This window comes from Lemur catta, chromosome 3 (genome assembly GCF_020740605.2).
Source record: "Lemur catta isolate mLemCat1 chromosome 3, mLemCat1.pri, whole genome shotgun sequence".
In the NCBI taxonomy this organism is placed as follows: Eukaryota; Metazoa; Chordata; class Mammalia; order Primates; family Lemuridae; genus Lemur; species Lemur catta.
In genome coordinates, this window is record NC_059130.1 from 49,422,862 (window position 1) to 49,448,226 (window position 25,365).

At 35.8% G+C, this 25,365-nt stretch overlaps 1 protein-coding gene across 1 annotated transcript in view; it reads left to right on the top strand.

Annotated features, from left to right (window-relative positions):
- DPYD (dihydropyrimidine dehydrogenase) overlaps positions 1-25,365 on the top strand; it is a 797,518-nt gene that overhangs the window by 574,185 nt on the left and 197,968 nt on the right. Inside the window, exons 17-18 of the mRNA XM_045547470.1 lie at positions 4,049-4,169; positions 5,027-5,146. Of these exons, the coding sequence (XP_045403426.1) occupies positions 4,049-4,169; positions 5,027-5,146 (241 nt within the window). The remainder of the gene's footprint in view (positions 1-4,048; positions 4,170-5,026; positions 5,147-25,365) is intronic.

Consider the following 25,365-nt stretch of genomic DNA (forward strand, 5'->3'; position numbering starts at 1 on the left):
CTAGTTTATTGACATAGAAGGATAAATACATCACTTTTTCCTGTTATTTGCTGCTACATCTAGTGTTTTGGGTATAAATGAAATAGAAACCTTTTATAGTTTTAGTTTACAATTGATGGCTGAATTTCACTTTAGGGAGCAGTTTTGCTAAAGAAGATGATGGTTTAGGACATGATAATGGGAAAGAAAATTAAGAAGGTGAAATTGGTGCTCAGATTGATCTTCTCTCCATCAGAAAAGAAGACATAATAAAAATTCTGTCCGCCTCTTGGCATGTCATGTGAATTAAGACTTAAGAGTTCCGTAGTGGAAAACATTCTATAACTGGGAAAATTTTTCAGTGGATTCAGTGAAATGCCAGCTTAGTCTAAGAAAGCCACTTTGAAAAGAATTGTACAGAGTGAAAATTATCAGGTAAATTGGAAAGAATGTTTCTTCAAGTCAAAATTTCACTTGCAATTTAGCTTATCAAGAAATTCTCACAATCTCATTGTGTAGTGTCCTTTGTAGAGGACACGAAAACAGTGAGATTTGCTGCCCTAAGTAATTGGTGGAAATGCCTGCGCTACAATGGAGAGATCATCTTCAGGACCTGAAAAGCAGCAGGGTGGATCATTTATAGAACTCTAATGTGTAACTAGAAAGATGCTAGTTACTAGAGTTAAAAATTGTTATCTTATGACTCAGATAAGAAAGTAAACTTTAAAAACAATGATTTTTGCGCAATGAAAACTACTGCAGCAGTCAATCTACTCAGCACTGCATTCTCTGGTTTTTGCTGTTGTCACTGTTGTTTGGTTTTCATAGAAATCTATTCCAGAAAATATTAATTGCAGGCAGACACTGGGATATGCCTCATCAAAAATTTTCCAATAGGCCAAATTTGTCTGTAACCTGTTTTTATCAGGTATTCAACTACACACACGCATGTGGGAGAGAAAGCGCCAGTAAAAATTTGTTGATCCAGATAGACTTTTTGTGTATTAGACATTTTAAAAGACTTGTTAAGGTATTCCATTTTGCATAATTGTCTATCATTTTTTCACAGATTATCCTAGGTTTGTAAAAGAGCCTTCTTAGGTTTTGTTTCATGCTTTTAGACATTATCTATCATAAAATATATCTTTTTTTTTTTGAGACAAGAGTCTCTTTATATTGCCCAAGTTGATCTTGAACTCCTTAGCTCAAGTGTTCCTCCCACTTCAGCCTCCCAAGTAGTTAGAATTACAGGCACAAGTCACCATGCCCAGCTATATCTAGACATAGTCTTATATTTTAATTAAACCTAGACATAGTCTTATATTTTGACGTATATATAAAGAAATAATTGAAAATGTGCTGAGTTTCATTCATTCTTCATTCATTAACACAACAAATATTTTTTGAGTGCCTGGAAATAGAACAGTCCAGAATTGTTTCGTATTACTTGCCTTTTGCTGGTATTGATAATATTAAAGCCTCAATTTGTCTGAGAGATAATAGTACCTTTCTAAATTTTTATCCTGAAGATTTTGAGAAGAATTAGAAATTGTCTAAAATGTACGCAGTTCAATAAGACTCTGTAAACTGGCTTGTTACAAAAGGCAAAACTATCTGATACTACCACTAAAAAATGAGAAGGTCAAGATGCAGAAACATTACTAATTGCTTTAAGATCTTTAATGTTCATATCAAAAGTATGAAGAAACCAGGAAAAGTGTGAATAGTTATAGTCTATACTTTAATTCCTCAAAATACTATATACAGATTCATTTTATCATGTTATTGGCTTCACCACATTTCTAGTTGTATTATAATATCTCCATTATATCTGTCAAACAAAACTGCAATTTACAGAACAGTCATTAATGTTGGTCACAATAATGTTGGTCAGAAATAGTTTTTAAAATTCTCAGGTAATCAAATTGAGTCTCAGCTGGCTATAATGATTAGTCATCAGCTGGCTTGGCTGACTATGAAGATGAGAAAACATATCCAAACACCATCAAGCTTATTTATGGAACTAAATATTAGCAGGGTCAAATTATGGTAGCTCAAAATAAAGACAGATGACTGAAGTAAATAGCAGTAACCAAGGGACCCTATATTTTTAAGAAACTGAAAAACTTTGAACAAATTCCAAATTGTTAAACAACGGGTAAGAGGCATTCATTTCAAGTAGTCAATTACTGAAAATCAGAAAAAAAGTTCAACAAATGTTCAAAGTAAATTATAATGACATGATGGTCAATAGTATTGAAAGCCACTTAGAAGCCTACATCAGATTATTAGTGTTTACTCTACTGGAACCAAAAAATATTTTAAACGTGTTTGAGTAATTCTTATCAGGCTACCTTCCATGTATTATGCAATTCAAGTGTTCTTTAAATTATTGTCAAATTCTACCTTAAAGAGAGCTTTCACAAAGGGCATGCAATTCATATCATCTAGAGTTACTGTCATTTCTAGGCTAAGTCCCATGGAAATTCATAACTTAGAAATGAAAGTCACAAAGATGCAACTGCCTTCATAATACCAATGCAGCAGTTATAAATATTTCATGAACATTGCATGGGCAGGGGCAGATCTCCATTTTCATGAGTTAGAATTTGTACAGCTAAGTCTCCAGATTTTACTATTCATAATGCACAGTATGCCCTGTAGAGCATTCCATATAGTACTTTTTTAATATTTATGTTTAATGAAGAAATTACTGTTCTGAAAAGAGAACAAGTCAAGCCAAAGATTTCTGGTTCAAAGTATTAAGTTTTGCTGAACAGAGATGATAACAATCAATAGAAATTACCTCATTGCAGTATCGTAGCACAAAAACGCATAACTTTTAGAGTAATACAGGATGATGGATCAAGACACATTAAGCCTAAGTGAAAAGGTTCTTTCTAAAGGTTATAACATTAGAAATCTCATCTTAAAAGAATTCGAAAGGTTAAAATGCAAAGAGCAACTTTCTTACCTATAAAAATATTAATTACAGATGATATGCTTGCCTACTATTTCATAGTTTAAATATATGCCAATATTTTTCTGGGTTTTTCTGGTTTTTCTTTTATTCAAAAAGCATTTTAACTTGCTAAGATAATATTACCAAGTTCAATAACGAATTGCTATTGCATATTTTAAAGTAATTTATCAAAGCACATTATCAGTACCTGTCAGAATAAATTTTGCACTAAAAGTAATGGAAAAAAGGACTACTGTATGTGTTGAAATCAAAGAACACTACTATAGGTAAATTGTTTCAATGGAAAGGATAAGTATTTTCCCTCTAAATGATACTTGCCCCATAAAAAAATAAAACCCTGAGAAATCACAGGAAACAGGCACAGGAAAACATCTATTACTTGCTTTTAAAAATGAGCATTTGATATTTTATTTCATTTTTGTCATTTTGATCAATGCTTTCAAGTACATGAGTGTTGAAAAATTCTGCACAGATCTTAGTAACATTCACAAAAGTAAGTTAAAGTTACTGATCAGCTCATGTATAACCCAAGGTTGAATTATTCTGTATTAGCATATAGTAATATCACATTTATATTGAAGTCACAGATAGATTTTCTTCTGAGTACACTTCAACAAGACTAAATCTTCTAATAATGAAAACAACAGGCTTTAGATTTACTATCATTCACCTAGGAGTCAGCATTTTTTTGTTGTTGTTGTTGTTTTTGCTTAAACCAATGAGATCTAGAAATTCTGTAATGTTTCCTATACTTACCACCAAAAGTTTATGTTTCATTCCTGATATTATTTAACTGAAAGTGGGAAACACTTTCTTCCATTTGGTTCTTTGTAATTTTATTTTCCAAAGGCTCCCTTGAGGAATTTAACCTTTATGTGATGAATTTGCAGTTCACTTGAAGTATGTTAACCTTAGTTCCTTAATGAGTCTAGGTGTAATACTGAGGAGGAATTTGAGAAATATATCATGTAGCTCATTGTCAAGTTGGATTTGTCTTGCACATCTCCAGCTTTGCTGTTGTTCCGGTACACATTTTGATCACAATTCTTTAATTATGTTCTATATTTAACTGACCTATTTGAACAGGATCCAGAGCTGGTGCGGAACATCTGTCGCTGGGTTAGGCAAGCTGTTAAGATTCCATTTTTTGCCAAGTTGACCCCAAATGTCACTGATATTGTGAACATCGCAAGAGCTGCAAAGGAAGGTAAGAACTAGACTTGCATCAGTTGCCCAGTTTTGTAAATATTGGCCAGAACTATGTAGCCATACTAAAGCATGTCTTTTCTCACAAACGTGTATATTTTTGGTTTTGATTTTCAAAGCATTAAATTAAGCATTTGATCTCACAAATACAGTAAAGTTATAACCTTTATTCAAGCTAGTAAATGGACCCAAACTTTGATCTAGGAACTCAAGATCATTTATAATTTTTCCTAATAAACACTTGTTTCATGCACAAAGAATTATGAGTTAAAACCACAGTCACACCAAACCTCTCCAAAATAAATGACTTAATAATGTAACAATTCAGCGATAGCATTTGGACTTCTAACAAAGTAAAGAAAAAAAAAAAAAGAAATATCGACTTCTACAATGTGAAATTTCTAACGAGTTCCCTTTGTGTTTGATAGGGCCTAGCACACTGCCTTAAACACATGACCAATAAATATCTGTTGAATACATAAATCATTCAGTCAATTCATGACTTTATAAATCATATGTGCTTGTGTTCCATCCCAGGGAAATTACACCTTGACTTGCAAAGATATTGTAAATTACTTGAAAAATAACACTGAATACAATACATTTGGCATCAACAAGTCTGTATAATAATTGAGAAAATGAAGTCATGGTAATGGAAACCTTTTTAATGTCTAGAATTTTAAGCATATTTGTAGGAGTTAAATAATTATGAATAAATAATTGTGAAGTTAAATAATTGTGAAGGAAATGTTCTCAAGAGAAACCTGAGTGTGTATTTTCCTGGGTCATAGGGATTTGAGTGGGGGTTTTAACCATCGTGTCTTTAAGAACTGCAGGGAAATGTTGTGTTTTTCACAGGTGGTGCAGATGGTGTTACAGCCACCAACACTGTCTCAGGTCTGATGGGATTAAAATCTGATGCCACGCCCTGGCCAGCAGTGGGTATTGGAAAGCGGACCACATATGGAGGAGTGTCTGGTAGGTGTTACTCTTTGCATTATATTTCTTTGAAGGTTACTGAAAAAACAGGAGGTCATGTTGCAAGCAAAAGTTTCACATCTTGTATGATCCCAAGTCTTATAACTCATGGCTGGTCACTATTCCTAATAGTTATGACAGACAGAACAGATTAAATGTGAAGGCTCGAGTGACTGTTAGCACAAGATGAGAGAATACTGAGACAGGGTCCTGCACAAATCCTATTCTATCATGGTCTGTGCTTTCCTCAGGATTTCCCATTATCACGATTTTTGCCATTTGTTAGTAAAGGCTAATACCAGGGCCCTCCAGAAGAAAAATACTCCAATTATAATATCTTTTTCATAGTCTGGATTAATTTCCACTCCGTCTAGAATCTTAAAATCTGCCTTATTCAAAAAACTTTGCTTTCACAACTGTCCCAAACAAACCACTAACCCATTGAATTAAGCTTCAGCTGACATGACATTTGCAGCCCTCACACCGTTGCCTGCTCTTTCTCATCATCGAACACTTGCATTTAAAAAAGAAAGGGAAGTTTTAATGCCAAGGTCCTGTCCCATATCATTGCCCTGTGTACTCTGTGGCTGTGACAACATGAACTTGGTCTTGCAAAGACAATGCTATGAGCTTCTTGACATTGCTGGTATGGGGATTAGTCTCCTTGGTGACAGAGAAAGTGGTAAATATATATAAAATAGCAGTGTCCCACTGTTCCAGAAAAGCATTGCTGAATCAGACCAAAATGTGCTTTTGGAAGAGGCTGGACAGAAACAAACAAAGCTCTGTCCATGCTGAGATATTCTGTTTTGAGAGTATGAAGTGTGTCTATGTGCCATGATCAACAACAATGATGAAAGGTTATACTCTGCCTTTAATTGAATGCCATTCCCACAGTGTCAGAAAGAGGAAGGCTGACAAAGAGCACCTGCTCAGCCTCCAGATGCAGCTTGCTTTTATCAGGAGCTATCAAACAGGGTCTTAAATATTATTGTAATGCAGAATAGCATGGACCACGTTAGCATGTGCCACAGAAAAAGAGTCAAGAGACTCCAGAGTTGAGTTGTAACGTGCACTATGTTTTCTGTCAGCCCATTTCAATTTTCTAGCCTGCCATGTTGACAGCAAGAGAATAAAGGAGGTCACAGAGGGTGCTGAACATTAAAAATTAATAAAAGAACTATTGCAGTAGTATTTTATATAAGTAACATCATTCACGTTTTCTCATTTAAGCTGCAATTTCTGAATATTCTCCCATACTATAACTCAGTCTAATAAAACTACAAAATTACAGCATTAGAAAAAGTCTTTTGTGTTTCAGTCTTTAAGCATACACACACTGGAAATTATAGCAGTACCTGAAAACAAGTTTGGCCATACCTCAGGGCCTGTTAGCATTTCCATAAAACTCTATTTCTAAGATTTATAAATTCATATATCAGTATTCACTTGAGCTATAAGCTCAGCTAAGCCTGGGTGGAGCTTTCATTTTAAACAACACAAAGTCCCTAACATTTTTAAGGGCTTGTACTTCATTTCTAATAGGTTCTATATTAAGTTTCTTCACATTATACAATCTGTTTTGAAAATAGCCTTTCTCCATATTGACAAAATTAAAATAGGTTTCCTCCTTTAAAGCAACGCTTGCTTTAGTTTAACGGTAATAGAATCTGAAAAGCAGTTTAAATAGGCAATGATAATATATTTTAGGATAGAAGCAAGTTCTATAACAAAGTACTTTCAGAATGAGTTATAGCAAAACCTAGCCTAGCAAAATTATGTTAAATAATAATGGCTTCAAATTTTAGGAGAGTTTTATCAAATATGGCTGACAGGACTTCAAATGCTGCTTCAGCATTGAAAATTACACAAAATATGCTAGATATTTTTACAAGATTAAAAAAAATTATCGCAGCATAGTGCTAATATCTTCCCAAGTGTTCTCTCAGAGCATTGGAATGTCGACTTTTAGAAAAGCTGCATGAATCACAGATTTTTTTTAAGTGAAAACTAAATAGAGTTCAATTTTGGATAGCCACCTGAAATATAGCACATACTTTCAATGGCCAGGGAAGGATATTTTTCCTTTGCAATATACTCTCTGTTTATTCACTTTTTGTTATATTTTCTGAGAATAAGATTTCTATTTGAAATGAAGGTTATGTTTTGTTTAAAGGGGGAAATAGTGACGCACCTGGGGCAGTATGCTGGCTATAGAAAAGTGGTCACATTTCAGTAATGTTCATATCTTAAAATGCATTAGCTAATAAGGGACAGTGACTTACGTTGGGCAGATAGGGTCTCAGCTAAGGAATGTCAGTTGAATTATTTCAAATATAATTAGTCTTGATTCTAGAATAATATTTTTCAAATGTTGGTTCCCAACTCACAAGTATACTATGAAATCAGGTTTAATGAACTGTAATCAATATTCTTTCTTTCTTTTTTTTTTTTTTTGAGACAAAGTCTCACTTTGTTGCGTGGGCTAGAGTGAGTGCCGTGGTGTCAGCCTAGCTCACAGCAACCTCAAACTCCTGGGCTTAAGCGATCCTCCTGCCTCAGCCTCCCGAGTAGCTGGGACTACAGGCATGAGCCACCATGCCCGGCTAATTTTTTTTCTATATATATTTTAGTTGGCCAGATAATTTCTTTCTATTTTTAGTAGAGACGGGGTCTCGCTCAGGCTGGTCTCGAACTCCTGACCTCGAGTGATCCACCCGCCTCGGCCTCCCAGAGTGCTAGGATTACAGGCGTGCGCCACTGCGCCCGGCCTGTAATCAATATTCTTTAAAAAATGAAATGGAATAAGAAATGTCAGAATGCTTTGCAAATAGTTGGGACAAGGATTGTTTGGTCAAACTTATTTTTCAATTATGCTCATAGTAGGCACATATATATGTCATGATGTAAAATGCATTTTTTTATTACCGTGGTTAACTTAAAAAAATGTGAAAGCTCTGTTTTAGAGGGAGAGCTCTTTGTTAAATAAAATAAATCATTAAGCCTATAGAAAGATAACTACTATTTGCTGGAGTTTAAAAGTTATATTAAGAAGGGAAGTTAGGACCTCATCCCAAGGTTTTATCCTCAGCTTTGCTATTTTAGAAACTGTATTTTTCTAACTCATCTGTAGGTGACTAAAATCTGGGAGGGCTCCCACATATTTACCAAACTCATAAAAGAATGATTTGTAAACCTGAATTTCAATTACAGGAGAAATGCCTCATGGTATTGGTCCATTAAATGTTGAATTATAGATTAGGTGATTTCATGGTGAGAATAATAACAAAGGAAATATGTTTCATATTCATAAAGGATATTTTTATGAAATTAGGTTGGCTGATTAAGCTCTCCACCATACAAGTATTCTGTCTAAATCATTGATTTTAAAGAATTATCATTCTCTACCTTTCTTTGGACAGCATAGACTTAACACTAAGTTATTACCAACTAACTTTCCTTTTTCTAGAATCCACACAGAAAACTTTTGTTATATCAAACAGCAGTTAATTTGTATATCACCACACAGTTGAGTAGATTATTGGTTTTGGGGGGAGAAAAAAAAAGACTTTCTTTATTTGATTTGAGAACACTAATCTCATCAGTGACATAATTATAAACTACATTTTTGTGTGAATTACTCATTATTTTTCCTAGTTTTGGTTTCTTCATTTTCTTGTTTTAGTTTCAAATGTTGACCTTTTTACTGACCTCATCACCAAATAATAAGGGCATCTTAATATAGCCCCCGACTCAGTGATTACTATCACCTATATAAATGGTGTTATCCAGCTGTGGTGTGACATTTTCACATGAAATCCTCCCTGTGGGTAAGATTCTTTCAGAGGTGGTTAAGAATCAGTCCTGCATGGCATAAACTAAAGATGTCTTTCTGGAAGCAGACTTCAGGAGGATAACCTTTATTCATTTACAGGTGCAGCAGGAGAAAGAGTAATCAAGCATCTTTCATTTTGGCAAACTTGTTTGAAGGAGTTTTTGTTGTTTCTTGTGTTTTTAATGAGTTTTATTAATGGGGGATTAATTTCATTATCCTTAACATATTTTGTGTGTTGTACACACACACACACTCACACACGTAGAGAAAAGTGAAGAAGGCACTTTAATTTAAATAATAATAGACACTTTAAGCTAACTATAATTTATTTTCTATGAGCTTGAAAAATTAACTCATTGTTTGAAATTATTTTATTTGCCAAATTTGTTCTATTTTACCAAAGAAAAGAAAATTCTTGGTTCTTAATTTCAAATTTTGGATGCTTTCTTGAAATTATTGATTTTGTATCGACTTACTCAATTAAAGCAAAAGAAACATTTTGTTCACCATTGAGACTTATAAACTTTATTATTTATTTCTGAATAATTCATCAAAGAAGGTCTTCAAGATTTGTTCTCTATTTTAGCCCAAATTTATTACTCACATATAAGTTATTAAAGAATCTAAGAAATGATTGTATATGTATCATCAAATTATAGTGGTACACTCGTGAATGTTTTTACAGTCTACAAGTAAATAATGAATGATTTGAAATATAGCTACATGAGATGCTGAACACTGAGCTCTTATGGTTACAAGATTCCTAAAGATGTTTCTATTACAAAACCAACATAGGAGAAACCAATATAAAAGAAAGTACAGGTTAGTAATTTTGCTAGTAATTTGTAACTCTGGGCCAGTGTGAGACTGGAAGTGAGTACAAAGTCTATAGTTTGGAAAAATTTGTTTTTCTAAAGATTTTAAGCATTGATTCCACATTGCATAGTTTATGTTTGTTTTTAATATAGTTACTTAGATGTAAATTGTTGGAACCATTAGCAGCATACACTCTGCTACTGGGCACTACATAAATACAAATCCAGTGTAATCCACTCTAATCATAAACTTATTTTGCTGCATTTATTAGTGAATATTTGTATAAAATCAGGAAGATGACAAAACATAAAATGTATTAAAAACTCAGAAGTTTTAGTTACATTTTTCTTTAAATAACTGTATTTACACATTCAAGCAACTGAAAATTTTGCAGGATTGCTGTAAGTTTTTACACTACACATTACAATTCTATCATAAAATACAGTGTTGGTAGTTTTTTATTAAAAAGTAGTCCTTAATGGACTGGATTTTATATGTCAATCACATGATTATTGATGCATAAAATGCTTTTAGAAAAACACGCCTACTATCTGTCATAAAATTAAAGCTCTCTATTGTTAACTATCTGTATCAATAAGAACTTAGGTTTTAACATTGAAATATCTAAAATAACCTGATAATAAAGATATAATTTAAATGAATTAAAAATATGGTGATAAGTCATGCCAAAGAGAATAATTTAAAAGGAGAACCTTCCATTTTATACTCACTTTTCTCTTTTCTTTTTTTGTGTATGTAACAGGATAATGTAATAAATCTGGTCTATATTCACATGTGTAAAACATCCATAGCCTATCACGAGTTTAATTAATCAAACCATTAAAGACCTTGTTATACAAATATATGTGTACTATATTTGCAGAACAGTCAAAAGTAGGCATATCAAATAAAGAAGCAGAATTATATAATAATTTTCATTATAAATGATCACTTTGGTTGAGAGAGGCTCACCATTAGAAATATTCTCATTTAAATAATGCTCATTTAAATGTATTCATGTACAGATTAACAAAGAATCCCCTTTTTCATTATATTGCCTTTCCTGAATCCTGAGTTTCTCACTGTTTAGCCATCGTTGGTCTGTGCGGGAGATCAGAGCCCTAATAATAGATTTTTGACAGTGAGCTCGCCTGCTACCTGCCCTACACAAATCCTCACTGTTCATGTTTGCTTCATGGCAACAAAGCAGACAGAAGGAAAATGCCAAGTGCTGAGTTTGAGGTACAGCCTTGCCTTGGCTTGACATTTCAGCAGAATAGCAGTTTATGAGATGCATAATTTTTCATCTGGGACTCAGCTGCCATATTCATAGACGCTTACAGCTCATCGACGGACTGGAGCAAGGGCAAAGGTTTAAAGCATAGATCAAGGTCTACATCCTTTCCTTAGGTATTTTAAAATAACTGTTGTCCTGCAGATAAATGATAGAATCAAATAGTATTCAAGAGCTAAGGAATTCTTAGGTACCTGGATTTTATATATATTTTTCTTTTGTTCAAAATTAGAAAAATAAATTAATGTCTGTTCCAGTTCCTAAGAAAATATTTGATAGACTTTGTAAACCAAAGGACTCTGACAAGCATATTAAGAAAACTTACCTTTGCAGCAGTGGTAATGAATTATTAAATTTCTTTCCTCTGTGTGTGTTTTTTCATAAAGAATGATTTCAAGCTTGAAATTAATCAAAAAATGTTCTATTATGAAAGTAAAACTAGAGAGTATTGTGTCACTGTTTGAGCCTGAATTTAAATATTCACAGATTCATGCATATCTGCTGTACTAAAAAATCAGTGTAGGTACACGTCAGTGGTTGTTTAATTTAGAACTACACATCTCTGTAAGCTTCAGAAACAGTTCACTATGTCACCATCTCATACAGAACAATGGTACAGTACATTGGATTAATTAAGGAAGCCTTGCAGAGAACTGAGTTCTCAGTATGTCAAGATTTCAGTTTTATGTTAAATATTTTCTAAAGGCCAGACCCTTAAATCTCAGGGGCTGTACCAAGCAGTGAGCTGTGAATTTAACCATAGGCTAACTGCTAATGATAAGGAAAAGAGTCCTAGTTGAGGCAGCTGTAATACAGTCATTGGATTAGGCTATCAATCACTGGGCTCCCTAAGGAAAAGGGAAAGAAGACCAAACAGTGAAAAGGGAAATTAGGAAAGGAAGGCATGACTAGAATGAGATTCCTCACCATCTTTATCCATTCGTCATGTTAAATCCCTAAGCATCAGACCAAACTCTCCAGCATTACTCTGACTATAAAGCCAACACATTTATTCCTCATGTCTAGAGGACTATCAAAATGACATTGTCTCTCAGTAGTTGAAGATCTTGAAACCTGCTGGAAGCAAATTCCTGATTACATAAGAAAAAATTAGATTAACTCTTAATTTTTGCATTTAAAATTTATATTTATGAGTCTTTTATGTATCAGGATTCATCTAAGTTAGTAAGGGGAAATATTTTTATTTAACTTCTAAACTGCAGCAATTTTTTTCTTATGGACATCCTTTTGGTGAGGTGAGATTCCAGGAGACCAGTGGTTCTCAAACTTCAGCATGTGTCAGAACCCAGAGGGCTTGTTGGAACACAGATTTCTGGAACTCTTCCCCAGAGTTTCTGACACATAAGTCTGAGAGAGCCTGAGAATGTGCACTGCTAAGTTCCAGATGATGCTTTTGCTGCTGGTCTAGGAACCACAGTTTGAGAACAGCAGAGATCCAAAATAATGTGAAGGGCTTTAATAAATGGAATAATAAGAGAATTATGGCATTCAATACATAAATGCAGAATTTCTGCCCACAGTTAAGTATCTGAAACAAATTGTAGTAAATAAGGTCAGAATTCATTCTAAGAAAGTGTCATAGAACACAGTATTTGATGTCTCAGAATAGAAAATAATATGTCACCCCATTTAAGATTAAATGTTGAGTGCAAACCATTTTTTATGCAAAGAGAATTTATTCTGAGTGCCACTGGAGACAATTTATGGATATCAGTAGTCCTTTGAAAAGGAAACAGGTGTAAGAAGCAGACAAGGGTAAAATTAAGCTCACAATTGTGAAATATTATGTTTTTCCTTTTAACTTTGTGCAGACACTAACATATGGAATAATAATAGTTCCCTCCCAGGACAAGTGCTTACATATAAAATTACTTAGTTATTTTCTCAAACCCTTAAAATGTTGGAGACAACAGTGTCAGTAGCCTACTGCTCTTCTCTTTTAATTTACTTTTTTCCTGTCATCCATGTACAATGGTATCCTTTTATCAGTGGAAGGGAGGAGATAAGCCGTGTTGTGAGGAAAAGCTATTTCAATGCACAGTAGCCCTGCTGTTAACACAGTTACACTATGCACCGAGAGTCTTCCAAAGTCATGTTTATAGTCTGTTCATGACACTGTTCATCCACCATGGAAGCTGCTTGCAACCTTATTCTGAATAGAATAATGTGCTGGTGTGCAGCCCCAACAATTCAGTACCATGTGGATCCCTGGTTGAAAATTACACCTCTAATTTCAAAAGGTCCTTAAGTGTGGGGCATAGTAAACCCTTGAGATACACATACCCCTCACTCATTTTAAGCTGACCTTAGAATTTTAGCCATAAGTTTAAGTGATAGCTAAAGACATAATCTGCCATGTTTTGCAAATATTAATTCTTAAACTGAAATTGTTTCATCATTCTTTTAAGTAAACCTAATAAGAGTGTAAATATTAATAACACCACTGTGCTACTTTATATTTATCATCACCCATTTAAAAATACATGATCTTGCTCTAAATAATTGTGGAAAGTGTTACATTATTTTTTCCCTCAAATTCATATTTTCAACTTATCCACCAATTTTACCCTATTTTTATATATTTTTTATAATTAAATATATTTTGAGGATCACCCTGTGGAATTACACTTTAACAAAATACATATCTATAAATGGATATTTATATTTTTTAAATTTCTGGAGTTAGTCTTTAATGATAATTTTTTATGTTGTATTGTTAGAATTTATAGTTTATACTTTATCAAAATAAGATAAATATATCATAAATAATTATAATTATTTAAAATAAAAGTTTTATTGGAAATGCATTTATTATTGAGAAAATAAAAGCAGCACAATTCACAATTGCAAAGATGTGGAAACAATCCAAGTGCCCATCAATGCATGAGTGGATTAATAAAATGTGGTGTATATATATACACCATGGAGTTCCACTCAGCCAGAAAAAACAATGGTGATCTAGCACCTCTTGTATTACCCTGGATAGAGCTGGAGCCCATTCTACAAAGTGAAGTATCCCAAGAAGGGAAAAACAAGCACCACATGTACTCACCATCAAAATTGGTATTAACTGACTTAACTGACCAACACTTAAGTGCACATATAGTAGTAACATTCATCGGGTGTCGGGCAGGTGGGAGGGGGCAGGAGGCGATGAGTAGATACACACCTAATGGGTGCGGTGTGCACCATCTAGGGGTGGACACGCTTGAAGCTCTGACTTTGGTGGGGTAAAGGCAATATGTGTAACCTAAACATTTGTACCCCCGTAATATGCTGAAATAAAAAAAAATAAAAAAATAAAAAAGTCAATTGAATAGGAAAAATAAATAAATGCTTTGATCATGTATCCCTTTGAGGCATATTGTTCCTTAAAAAATGGGGTTCAGCATCAATTCCATTCTACTTTTAATTTTTAGACATGAACACTGAAAAATCCTTGTTCCTCTAAATAAATAAAAGAAAGTAGAAGTTTTGTTGCAGTCATTCTATCCAAATCTTTGAACATCTTCCACATTATAAGCACAAAGTTTACTTAGTGATCTTCACCAAAAGTTATTAAAACAATTTGATGACTTCCTCTTTCAATTTCATTGAAAGTAGGAACTTGGAAGTTCCCTGATTTGAAAAAAATGTTTGTTTCTCAATCATTAAAATCAATCACTTTCTTAAAACTAGTATTAATATTTTGAATTACCATTCTGTTTGGTACCCCAGAAATTTTACACTCTATGACAGTATGTCTTTGGTAATATTTGAGATTATTGAGAAATATATTTCTTTTCAAAGGTGAGGGAACAACTGTTTTTTTTTTTTTTTTAATTTATTTTTTTTTTTTATTTTTTTATTTTTATATTTTTTTTTATTTCAGCTCATCATGGGGGTACATAAGTTCAGGTCATATACATTGTCCCTGTCCCGCCCATCCCCCCGAGTCAGAGTCCCAAGCGCGTCCACTCCCACTCTCCAGACAGTGCGCCTGGCACTCGCCATGTATTCATACCTCGATCCCCTCCCCCCCCACCTGCCCGGGTCTGCACCCTCAAGCATGACCATTCCCCAGAGGGTGCGCAATGCACTCGTCATGTAGGCATACACCCATCCCCTCCCCCCCCCCCCCATCCCAGTCTGATATCCAATTGGTATCCTTCCCTGATGTACATTTAGGTGATGATCAGGGAAACCAGTTTTCTGGTGAGTACATGTGATGCTTGTTTTTCCATTCTTTGGATACTTCACTTAGTATAATGGGTTCCAGCTCTCTCCAGGAGAACCAAAGAGATGTCGTATCATCGTTATTTCTTATAGCTGAGTAGTACTCCATGGTATACATATACCACAGTTTACTAATCCATTCGTGGATTGATGGGCACTTGGGTTGTTTCCACATCTTTGCGATTGTGAATTGTGCTGCTATAAACATTCGGGTACAGGTGTCTTTGTTAAAGAATGACTTTTGTTCTTCTGGGTATATGCCCAATAATGGAATTGCTGGATCAAATGGTAGGTCTACTTGAATCTGTTTAAGGTATCTCCATATTGCTTTCCATAGGGGTTGCACTAGTTTGCATTCCCACCAGCAGTGTATGAGTGTTCCTGTCTCTCCGCATCCACGCCAACACGTGTTGTTTTGGGATTTTTTGATAAAGGCCATTCTCACCGGAGTTAAGTGGTATCTCATTGTGGTTTTGATTTGCATTTCCCTGATGATTAGGGATGTTGAGCATTTTTTGATACGTTTTTTGGCCATTCTTATGTCTTCTTTTGAAAAATTTCTATTCATGTCCTTTGCCCATTTTTTGATAGGATTGTTTGATTTTTTCTTGCTGAATTTCCTGAGTTCTAAATAGATTCTTGTTATCAGTCTTTTATCTGATGTGTAGTATGCGAAAATTTTTTCCCATTCTGTAGGCTGTCTGTTTATTTTCGTGACTGTTTCTTTGGCTGTGCAGAAGCTTTTTAATTTAATCAGGTCCCATTCGTTTATTTTTGTTGTTGCTGCAATTGCCTTAGGGGTTTTCTTCATAAATTCTTTGCCTAGACCAACGTCTGTGAGAGTCTTTCCTACATTTTCTTCTAGAATTCTAATCGTTTCCCATTTAAGGTTTAAATCTGTTATCCACCGTGATTTGATTTTTGTGAGAGGTGAAATCTGTGGGTCCTGTTTCAGTCTTCTACGTGTGGCTATCCAGTTTTCCCAGCACCATTTATTGAATAGGGACTCTTGTCCCCAGAGTATGTTTTTGTCTATTTTGTCAAAGATTAGATGATTATATGAGGATGGTTTTATATTTGGGTTTTCTGTTCTGTTCCACTGGTCTGTGTCCCTGCCCTTGTGCCAATACCAAGCAGTTTTAAGCACCACAGCTTTGTAGTATAGTTTGAAGTCTGGCAAATCAATACCTCCCATTTTGTTTTTATTGCTTAAGATTGCTTTTGCTATACGGGGTCTTCTCTGTTTCCATACAAAGTGTATAATTATTTTTTCTAAATCTGTGAAAAATGATGTTGGTAATTTAATAGGAATTGCATTGAATCTATAGATTACTTTGGGTAGTATAGACATTTTAACGATGTTAATTCTTCCAATCCATGAGCATGGTATGGATTTCCACTTATTTACGTGTTCTGCAATTTCCTTCCTTAGCGTTTCATAGTTCTCTTTATAGAGGTCCTTTACCTCTTTAGTTAAATATATTCCTAGATATTTTATTTTCTTTGTTGCTATTTTGAAAGGTATTGAGTCCTTAATTTGGTTCTCCAATTGAATGGTATTGGCATATATGAATGCCTCTGATTTGTGTGTATTGACTTTGTAACCTGAGACATTACTGAATTCGTTAATTAATTCCAGGAGTCTCTTGGTTGAGTCCTTGGGGTTTTCCAGATACAACATCATATCATCAGCGAAGAGTGAGAGTTTGATCTCTTCTGTCCCTATTTGGACACCTTTGATTCTGCTCTCTTGTCTGATAGCTCTCGCAAGGACTTCCAATACAATGTTGAAAAGTAATGGGGACAGTGGGCAGCCTTGTCTGGTTCCAGTTCTGAGTGGGAATGCTTTCAATTTTTCCCCATTCAGTATGATGTTGGCTGTGGGTTTGTCATATATGGCTTGTATTATTTTTAGGTAGGTCCCATTTATGCCTATGTTGTTAAGTGTTTTTATCATAAAAGGGTGTTGAATTTTGTCAAATGCTTTTTCTGCATCTATTGAGAGGATCATATGGTCTTTATTTTTGCTTCTATTTATGTGGTTAATTACATTTATAGATTTTCGTATGTTGAACCACCCCTGCATCTCTGGGATGAAGCCTACTTGGTCGTGATGAATTATTTTTTTAATCAGCACTTGGTTACGATTTGCTAGGATTTTATTGAGAATTTTTGCATCTACGTTCATGAGAGAAATTGGTCTGTAGTTTTCTTTTTTTGTTGCATCCTTTCCTGGTTTTGGTATCAATGTTATATTGGCTTGGTAGAATGTGTTGGGGAGAATTCCATCCTTCTCAATATTGAAGAATAGTTTATGTAGGATGGGCACCAGTTCATCTTTGTATGTATGGTAAAATTCAGGTGTGAACCCATCTGGACCAGGGCTTTTCTTTTTGGGAAGGTTTTTTATTGCTGTTTCAATTTCAGTTCTTGATATTGGTCTATTCAGGAATTCTATTTCTTCCTGATTGAGCTTGGGAAGGCTGTGTGTTTCTAAAAATTTGTCCATTTCCTCCTCATTTTCCAATTTGTGTGCATAAAGATTTTTGTAATATTCATAGATAATGTCATGTATCTCTGTGGCTTCGGTTGTGATTTCTCCTTTCATGTTCCTGATGGAAGTTATTAAAGATTTTTCTTTTCTGCTCTTGGTTAGTCTAGCCAGTGGTGTGTCTATTTTATTTATCTTTTCAAAGAACCAACTTTTTGTTTTATTAATTTCCCTTATAGTATTTTTGTTGTCTTTTTCATTTAATTCTGATTTGATCTTTACAATTTCTCGCCTTCTGCTGGGTTTGGGGTCAGTCTGTTCTTCTTTCTCCAGCTCTTTGAGTCTATTCATTAAGTTGTCTATTTGTAAGTTGTCTGTCTTTTTGAAATAGGCATTTATGGAAATGAATTTTCCTCTCAGGACTGCTTTAGCTGCATCCCATAGATTTTGATAAGTTGTGTCACCTTTGTCGTTTAATTCAAAGAATGTTTTGATTTCTGACTTAATTTCTTCCTTTACAAAATTGTTATTCAGAAGAAGGTTGTTTAGCTTCCATGACCTTGAGTAGGAATGAGAGTTCCTGTTAGGGTTCATTATTACTTTTATTCCATTGTGGTCTGAGAAGATGCAGGGTATGATTTCTATTTTTTTAATTTTTTTAAGACTTGCTTTATGGCCTAGGATATGGTCAATCTTAGAGAATGTTCCGTGAGCCGATGAGAAGAATGTATATTCAGTGGATTTAGGGTAGAATGTCCTGTAGATGTCAGTCAGGCCCATTTGTTCTAGCCTTCTGTTTAAGTCTACTATGTCTTTGCTTATTTTCTGCTTGGAGGATCTGTCCTGTGCTGTCAGTGGGGTGTTAAAGTCTCCAACTATTAAAGTGTTGTTGTCTATCATTTGGTTTAGATCGAGTAGGATTTGCTTTATGAATCTGGGTGCACCTAGATTGGGTGTATATATATTAAGTATGGTTATGTCTTCTTGTTGAATTGTGCCTTTCACCAGTATGTAGTAACCGTCTTTGTCTTTTATTACTTTTGTTGGTTTAAAGACTAAGTTATTGGAAATTAAAACTGCCACACCAGCTTTCTTTTGGCTACCATTTGCTTGAAATATCAAGTTCCATCCTTTTATTTTCAGTCTAAATGCATCTTTGCCGGTTAGGTGTGTTTCCTGAAGGCAGCAGATACTTGGTTTGTGTTTCTTTATCCATTGGCCCAGTCTATGTCTCTTGAGTGGGGAATTCAGGCCATTGACATTTAGTGAGAGAACTGATAATTGGGACAGATTTCTGTTTATCTTATTGGGTAGAACTTCTTTTCTATGTTTTCTCTCTTGAGCCATTGTGGTGGCTAGAATTTGATCTTTAGTTCTTGGGTGGTTTTACATTCGTGGGCCTTTGTTGTGATGATCCATGTGTAACTCTCTTTTGAGTACTTCTTGGAGGGGTGGTCTTGTCTTGGTGAATTCCCTCAGTCCTTGTTTATCTGAGAATGTCTTAATTTCTCCTTCATATAGAAAGCTTAGCTTAGCTGGGTACAAGATTCTAGGCTGGGCATTATTCTGTTTCAGAAGAGTGAGAATGGGGCCCCAACTTCTTCTTGCTTGTAAAGTTTCATTTGAGAAATCTGGCGTAATTCTAATGGGTCTCCCTTTGTATGTTACTTGTTTCTTTCTCCTTACAGCTCGAAGAAGGGTCTCTTTAGTGGATATTTTGGTCAGTCTGACGACTACGTGGCGTGGTGTTTTCCTATTTGCTATGAATCTACCAGGGGTTCTTTGAGCTTCTTGAACCTGTATATCTAAAGTTTTAGCAAGGCCTGGGAAATTTTCTTCTATTATGTCTTCAAATAGTTTATCCAGCCCTTGCTTATTATCTTCTTCACCTTCAGGGATGCCTATAACTCTCACGTTAGGTTTCTTCACATAATCCCACATTTCTTGAAGACTCTGATCTTTTTTCTTATTTCTTTGCTCTATCTCTGTGACTGTCTTATTTAATTGGAAAGAGTTATCTTCGATTTCTGAGATTCTGTCTTCTATTTGATCTACCCTGTTCTTGAGACTTTCCACTGTGTTTTGTAGCTCCCTGAATAAATCCCTCATTTCTAGGAGTTCAGTTTGGTTTTTTTTCAATACGTCTATTTCTTTAGTGAATTTTTCTTCCAAATCCTGGAATTTTTTTGCGGTTTCTTTGCGGTGGATATCAATTTTTTCTTGTATATCATTCAGCTTATTTATAACCCAAGACTGAAATTCTTCTGGTAACATGTTGGTATTCTGAAACTGGCTTGTGCCAATTGGAAGAGAGTTGGTATTTCTCTTTGGGGGCGAGGTTTCCGTTTGGTTTTTTGTGCTCCCCATATTTTTCCGCTGAGCCCTTCCCATCTGGCTCTATCGTTAGATCTTTTCTCACAGCTTTAGTCTAGTTAACAGCACGTCTTGTACTCTGTTCTTAGGCTGTGGAACAGTCTAGGAATGTTGCTTCCTTTATCTATAGGGGGAGACTGTTGTGTGCTGTTTAGAGTTTCTTTTTTCTATCTCAGTTGGGGGACTGCTTCTGATGGGTCCACCCCCAGAGGGTTGGCTTGACCTAAGACCAGTTTGGCAAGTTAAATCACTGTGTTGTGGACTTTCAGTTAGTAGGCAGGATTCACACTATTTGCAAGCAGAAAGCCTCTTCTCCCTCTCTTTTTCTTTCCCTTCCTTCTTCTTTTTCTTTTTTTTCCTCTCCCTCTTTCCTCTTTCTTCCCTTCCTCTCTCTTCCTCTTCCTTCTTCTTCCCCCCCTGACTTTTGGTTCTTCCTCTGGATGTGTGGTTTCTGTCTCTTTCTGCAGGAAAGACACTGGCTAGGCCGAGGAGGCAGTGCCCTCACTCCCTCAGTGCCCCAGCTGCTGCAGCTCCCACGGGCAAGGGTCTACACTGTCCCAGTGTTCCCAAGGTCCAGGCTCCACACTCTTGCGTCTGGGGAAGCACTCAGTGTTCACACCTGGGAAGGGGACCTGGAGAGGGTCTATGGATCAGGGGATGGAGCCTCCTGGGGAGCCGCCTGGCACCCTATGGCTCTGCAGCAGTTAGACCTTGGCCCTCACAATTGCTGCTGCCCACCCGCAGTTCACTGGTACTGGGGGGCAATATTCAGGGACCAATAGGAATCAGACCTGGGGGTCTGGAGCACTCAGGAGTATACAGTAGCTCTTGGGCTGGAGGGCCACCGGAAAGGAAAAAAGAAAAAAAAGAAAAAGAAAAAAAAAAAAAAAAAAAGAGAGAGAGAAACAATATGAATAACAAGGAGAATAAAGAGAAAACAAGAAAGAAAAGAGAAAGAAAGAAAGAGAGAAATAAAATAAAATAAAAAAAAAAAAGAAAGAAAAAATCTCGCTTTAATATTTCACGCTCGCGGCCCCTCGCCTCGGCGCAGGCCCGCGTCTGTCCCTTTAGGAGATAGGGCGCTGGAGACCCGCCAGAGGCTTAGCTGTGGGAACCAAGATGGCGACCGCGCATGCGCCGGTTGCAGGCGCCCGGGGAGAGCGTTCAGAGCTCGGCAGGCGCCAGGGCCCACAGCAGCTCCCCAGCCGGAGAGCTGCCGTAGGGGCAAAAAAAAAAAAAAAAGCAAAAAAGTCCCGCTTTAATATTTCACGCTCGCGGCCCCTGGCCTCGGCGCAGGCCCGCGTCTGTCCCTTTAAGAGATAGGGCGCCGGAGAGCCGCCAGAGTCCAAGCTCTCGCCTGCCTATGTCACCTGTCCTTGGAGCTCCAGGTCTCCCGCGGTGATTCTGCACCGATTTCAGTCAGATCCTTGACCGAGTGGATGTGGGGGTCAGTGGGGAGATCAAGCCGCTTTGCTGTGGGGCTGAACCCGCCCCACTGTCCGGTGAGGCAGGTATGGCCGTCCCGCACTCCGCTGTCTGTTTTCCGTCCCGCACTCCGCTGTCTGTTTTCCGTCCCGCACTCTCCAAATTATCTCGGTCTGATTTCCCACTCGCCTCTGTTTTTTCCTGTTCCCTGTGTCCGACGGTGATTCTCCGTGGGTTCACCTCACCCTTCCTGTGGAGGAGCAATCCTCCAGTGTTGTGGCAGGTGGAGATCCACGCCTTCCTCTCCGGGAGCACAAATCCAGGAGGTCACCTCCACTCCGCCATCTTCTCTCTGGAACAACTGTTGAGACAGGAGTTGGGACACAAGAACCAGCATGATATCTTGACTGCAGTCTTTCTCAGGCATATAAAATTTAAGAAATAATACATATGGAAATTGGAGATCTAGAAAATTATTTCCTTAAAATCATTTTACTTGTGGGATATATAAACTTCCATATAAAATGTAATTCTGGGTGTATATACTTCTGTGAGAAGACCACTAGCTTATTTCATTTAATCTTCACTCAACTTTATGGCAGCTAAGTAGTAACTTGGTTTTCCTTTCTATATAAACTTAACTATGTCTCTTAAAGTAGCACTTGCAATTTTAAGATAATTTCATTCATAAATTTATAAATCTCAGTATTTAAGTTTATATGTGCTACTGGTGGTATTTGAAAATGTATGCTGGCAGACTTTTGTGTTACTAGCAAATTGGTCAGCATTTCTACATTCCTCAGCACTGGCAATTCAAGCAATGAGTAGCAGTAGCTACATGGGACTATCAAGGCCTTTGGGTAATATGATCTTTTTGTGCCTAGCACCTCATTGAACACTTTATATGCATTTTATTTAGATAATCCTATGAGATGGATATCACTAGGCCCATTTTACAGACTTAGAAACTCAAATTCCAGATGGTTAAACAACTTGCCAGAGTTTACATAATCAGAATGTGTCATAGTCCAGGTTCAAATTTGGATCTATCTCCAAAATGAACTGCTAGGCATTTTAATCAATATCTTCATTCAATATTTGCCGTGGCAAGTCTCTGTCTAAATATAGTGTATGCTTATTAAATTCTAATAGGCTACAAGTGTTATTTATTAATCTAACATTTATTCTATATGGATTTGAAAATCTGTATGTGTACCCTTCCGTGATCCTTATTAAAATTATGGTCCCATATTACCTATGTCACTCAGTCTCTATATTGGAAAATTGAGTCAATTAGGTGAATGAGGGAAAAATTCTTGAATTTATTTCAAAGAACAAAAATGAGAGGCAGCATTCAGGCATTTTTCTTGAAGTGTAAGCATGCAAGATTTTCTTGAAATGAAGCTGCCATCAATATAGTAATAGAAAACCTTATTTCTTGCAACTTGGATGAACTGTCTGAGCATTTTCTCCAACTGTGATGCTGAGAGCAAACTTTAGGTGTCCCTCTTAATTTCTTCTTTGTAATCCTCAGTCAGTTACAAATACATGTGTTCCTGCAACTGTCTCTTCTTCTTTTTGAACAGATCCATCTTCTTTTCTCAGCAGCAGTATCATCTCTTTTATAATTTCAACTGAGCTTGCAAAAAGCAATAATAAGTAATTCAGATATGCTACCTTTTCATTAGGTGGGAAGAAAAAGAGGGACGTTGTGAAGGTGGTGAGGTGGAGAAGAAATTGAGACCAAAAAACCTATACTAATCCCTTTCTGAAAGTAAAAAAGAAACTCACACCATTTCTCACTTCCCCTAGTTTAAAACAAAACAAGATAAAATATAAATAAAGTAAATTCAAATCAATAACCAAATCAATAAAACAAGAAGGTTAAACTCTTAGCACATATCTGGCATAATATAGCATGAGGAATTTCAATTAGTACGAATTAATTTGAAAAGAAATGTGTTGATCAGAAGCCAAGAGCACAAGAAATGTTCCTAAATTGCTTTCAGTTTATTTAGCACATCTGGCTGATGACTGACCTGTTTGGGTTGTAGGCTTCTGAAAAGTAGGAGCCATTGCTTCTTTTTCATCATCTTCTCCAGTCTAGGAAAGTTATATTCACATAGTAGACATATGCATTTGATTCTTAATATTCAGCTGTGTACAGATCAGAAGGGTATGGTGATCGGACTGCCTCTTAATCTTCGCCGGCCACCTTGATCTTGCCGGTGAGCTTTGGGAAACTTTGTAAGAAATTCTAGATAACAGAATATAGGCCTTCCCACTGGGTGCCAGATGCTGAGAGCTTTTCACATATTCTATCATTTAATCAGTACCATAGCCTGATCAGGTGGGCAGGATTAGTAGACTATTTTATTGCAAAAGAAACTGAGGTACAGAGAGGTTAGGTAAATTCTGTAATGTCACACAGCCAGTATCCAGGCACATTGGAATCCATGCTATCTGACTCTGGATACTGTACACTTAACCACTGTGCAACAGCTGCCTCCTCTCCCCTGCTTATTCTGTTTTAATTTATTCTATTATGCTTTTGTAATGTTCTTAATATATTGTGGGATGAAAATATAAAGAGAACCACTTATGAATTTCTTTAACAAAAAAATTTGACTGCAAATAATCTATAAATATAGCACTAAGATTAATCACTGTTTTAAAAAAATTCACAGTAATGACAGGTCACAATTATACTGTAAGTGGTCTAGTAAACCTCTCAGTATTCCCATTAACCTCTGTGCTTTGTGCATTTCTCATATTAATATACTGAGAAATAACACAAAGAAACATATGTACTTTTCAAGGCAGATGCCAAAGGTTTAATGGATCAAATTATTTCTGTGTTAGATTTTTATTCACTAGTTCCAAATATTTGGTCTTTTGCTTTAGTTCAGTCCAGTATTAAAATGGAATTATAAATTTCTCTATTAAGTAATTTAAAATGAAAACATAATAGAAATGAATTAGGCCAATAATACTTGAGTAGTTGAAATATCTTTTTTGCCTTAGACTTCCCAGTTACCCAAATTCTTATTTTAATAATAAGTTTATACTAGATGAGGTTATGGTAATTGTTTTTAGAAATAATGTGTGTGTGTGTGTTGGTGTTTGTTCCTTGTACGTTATTCTAAATCACTTCCAAAGACCTTTCTTTATTTTGACGTTTTTATTTAGCTTTATTATAGTATAGCAGGATTGCCAAAGTCTTTAGTGTGGTAATAGGCACCTGAGACGCTTTTCAAACATACTGATTCTTGTGCCTAGAGAGCATCTAATTCAGTAGATCTGAGGTAAGCCCAGAAATATATATATTTTTGCTTTTCTTTTTTGAGACATGGTTTCAATATATTGCCCAGTCTGGTCCCAAACTCCTGGGCTCAGGAGATTCTTCCACCTCAGCCTCCTGAGTAGCTGAAATTAGAGGCATGAACCACCATGCTTGGCTATATTTTCAGCAAGCATCTCAGAGGATTCTGATACCTGTGACCTTTAGTTCCTACTTTGAGAGAGAAAAAAAACCTGATGTGGGCCATGCCACTATTGTAGGGTGTAATAATTTTGTATAATAGAAATTTGAGATGTTTCTTTTAGGGAGAATGAAATGAAACAATACATCTTTGGTAGGTTAAATTTAGGCAATGATCATTCTAATACTACTAATTCAAATATAGGAATTGGGTTTCAAATGGGTGGACACTCAAGTGGACTCTATAAAAGTCTCACTAAAATGTTAA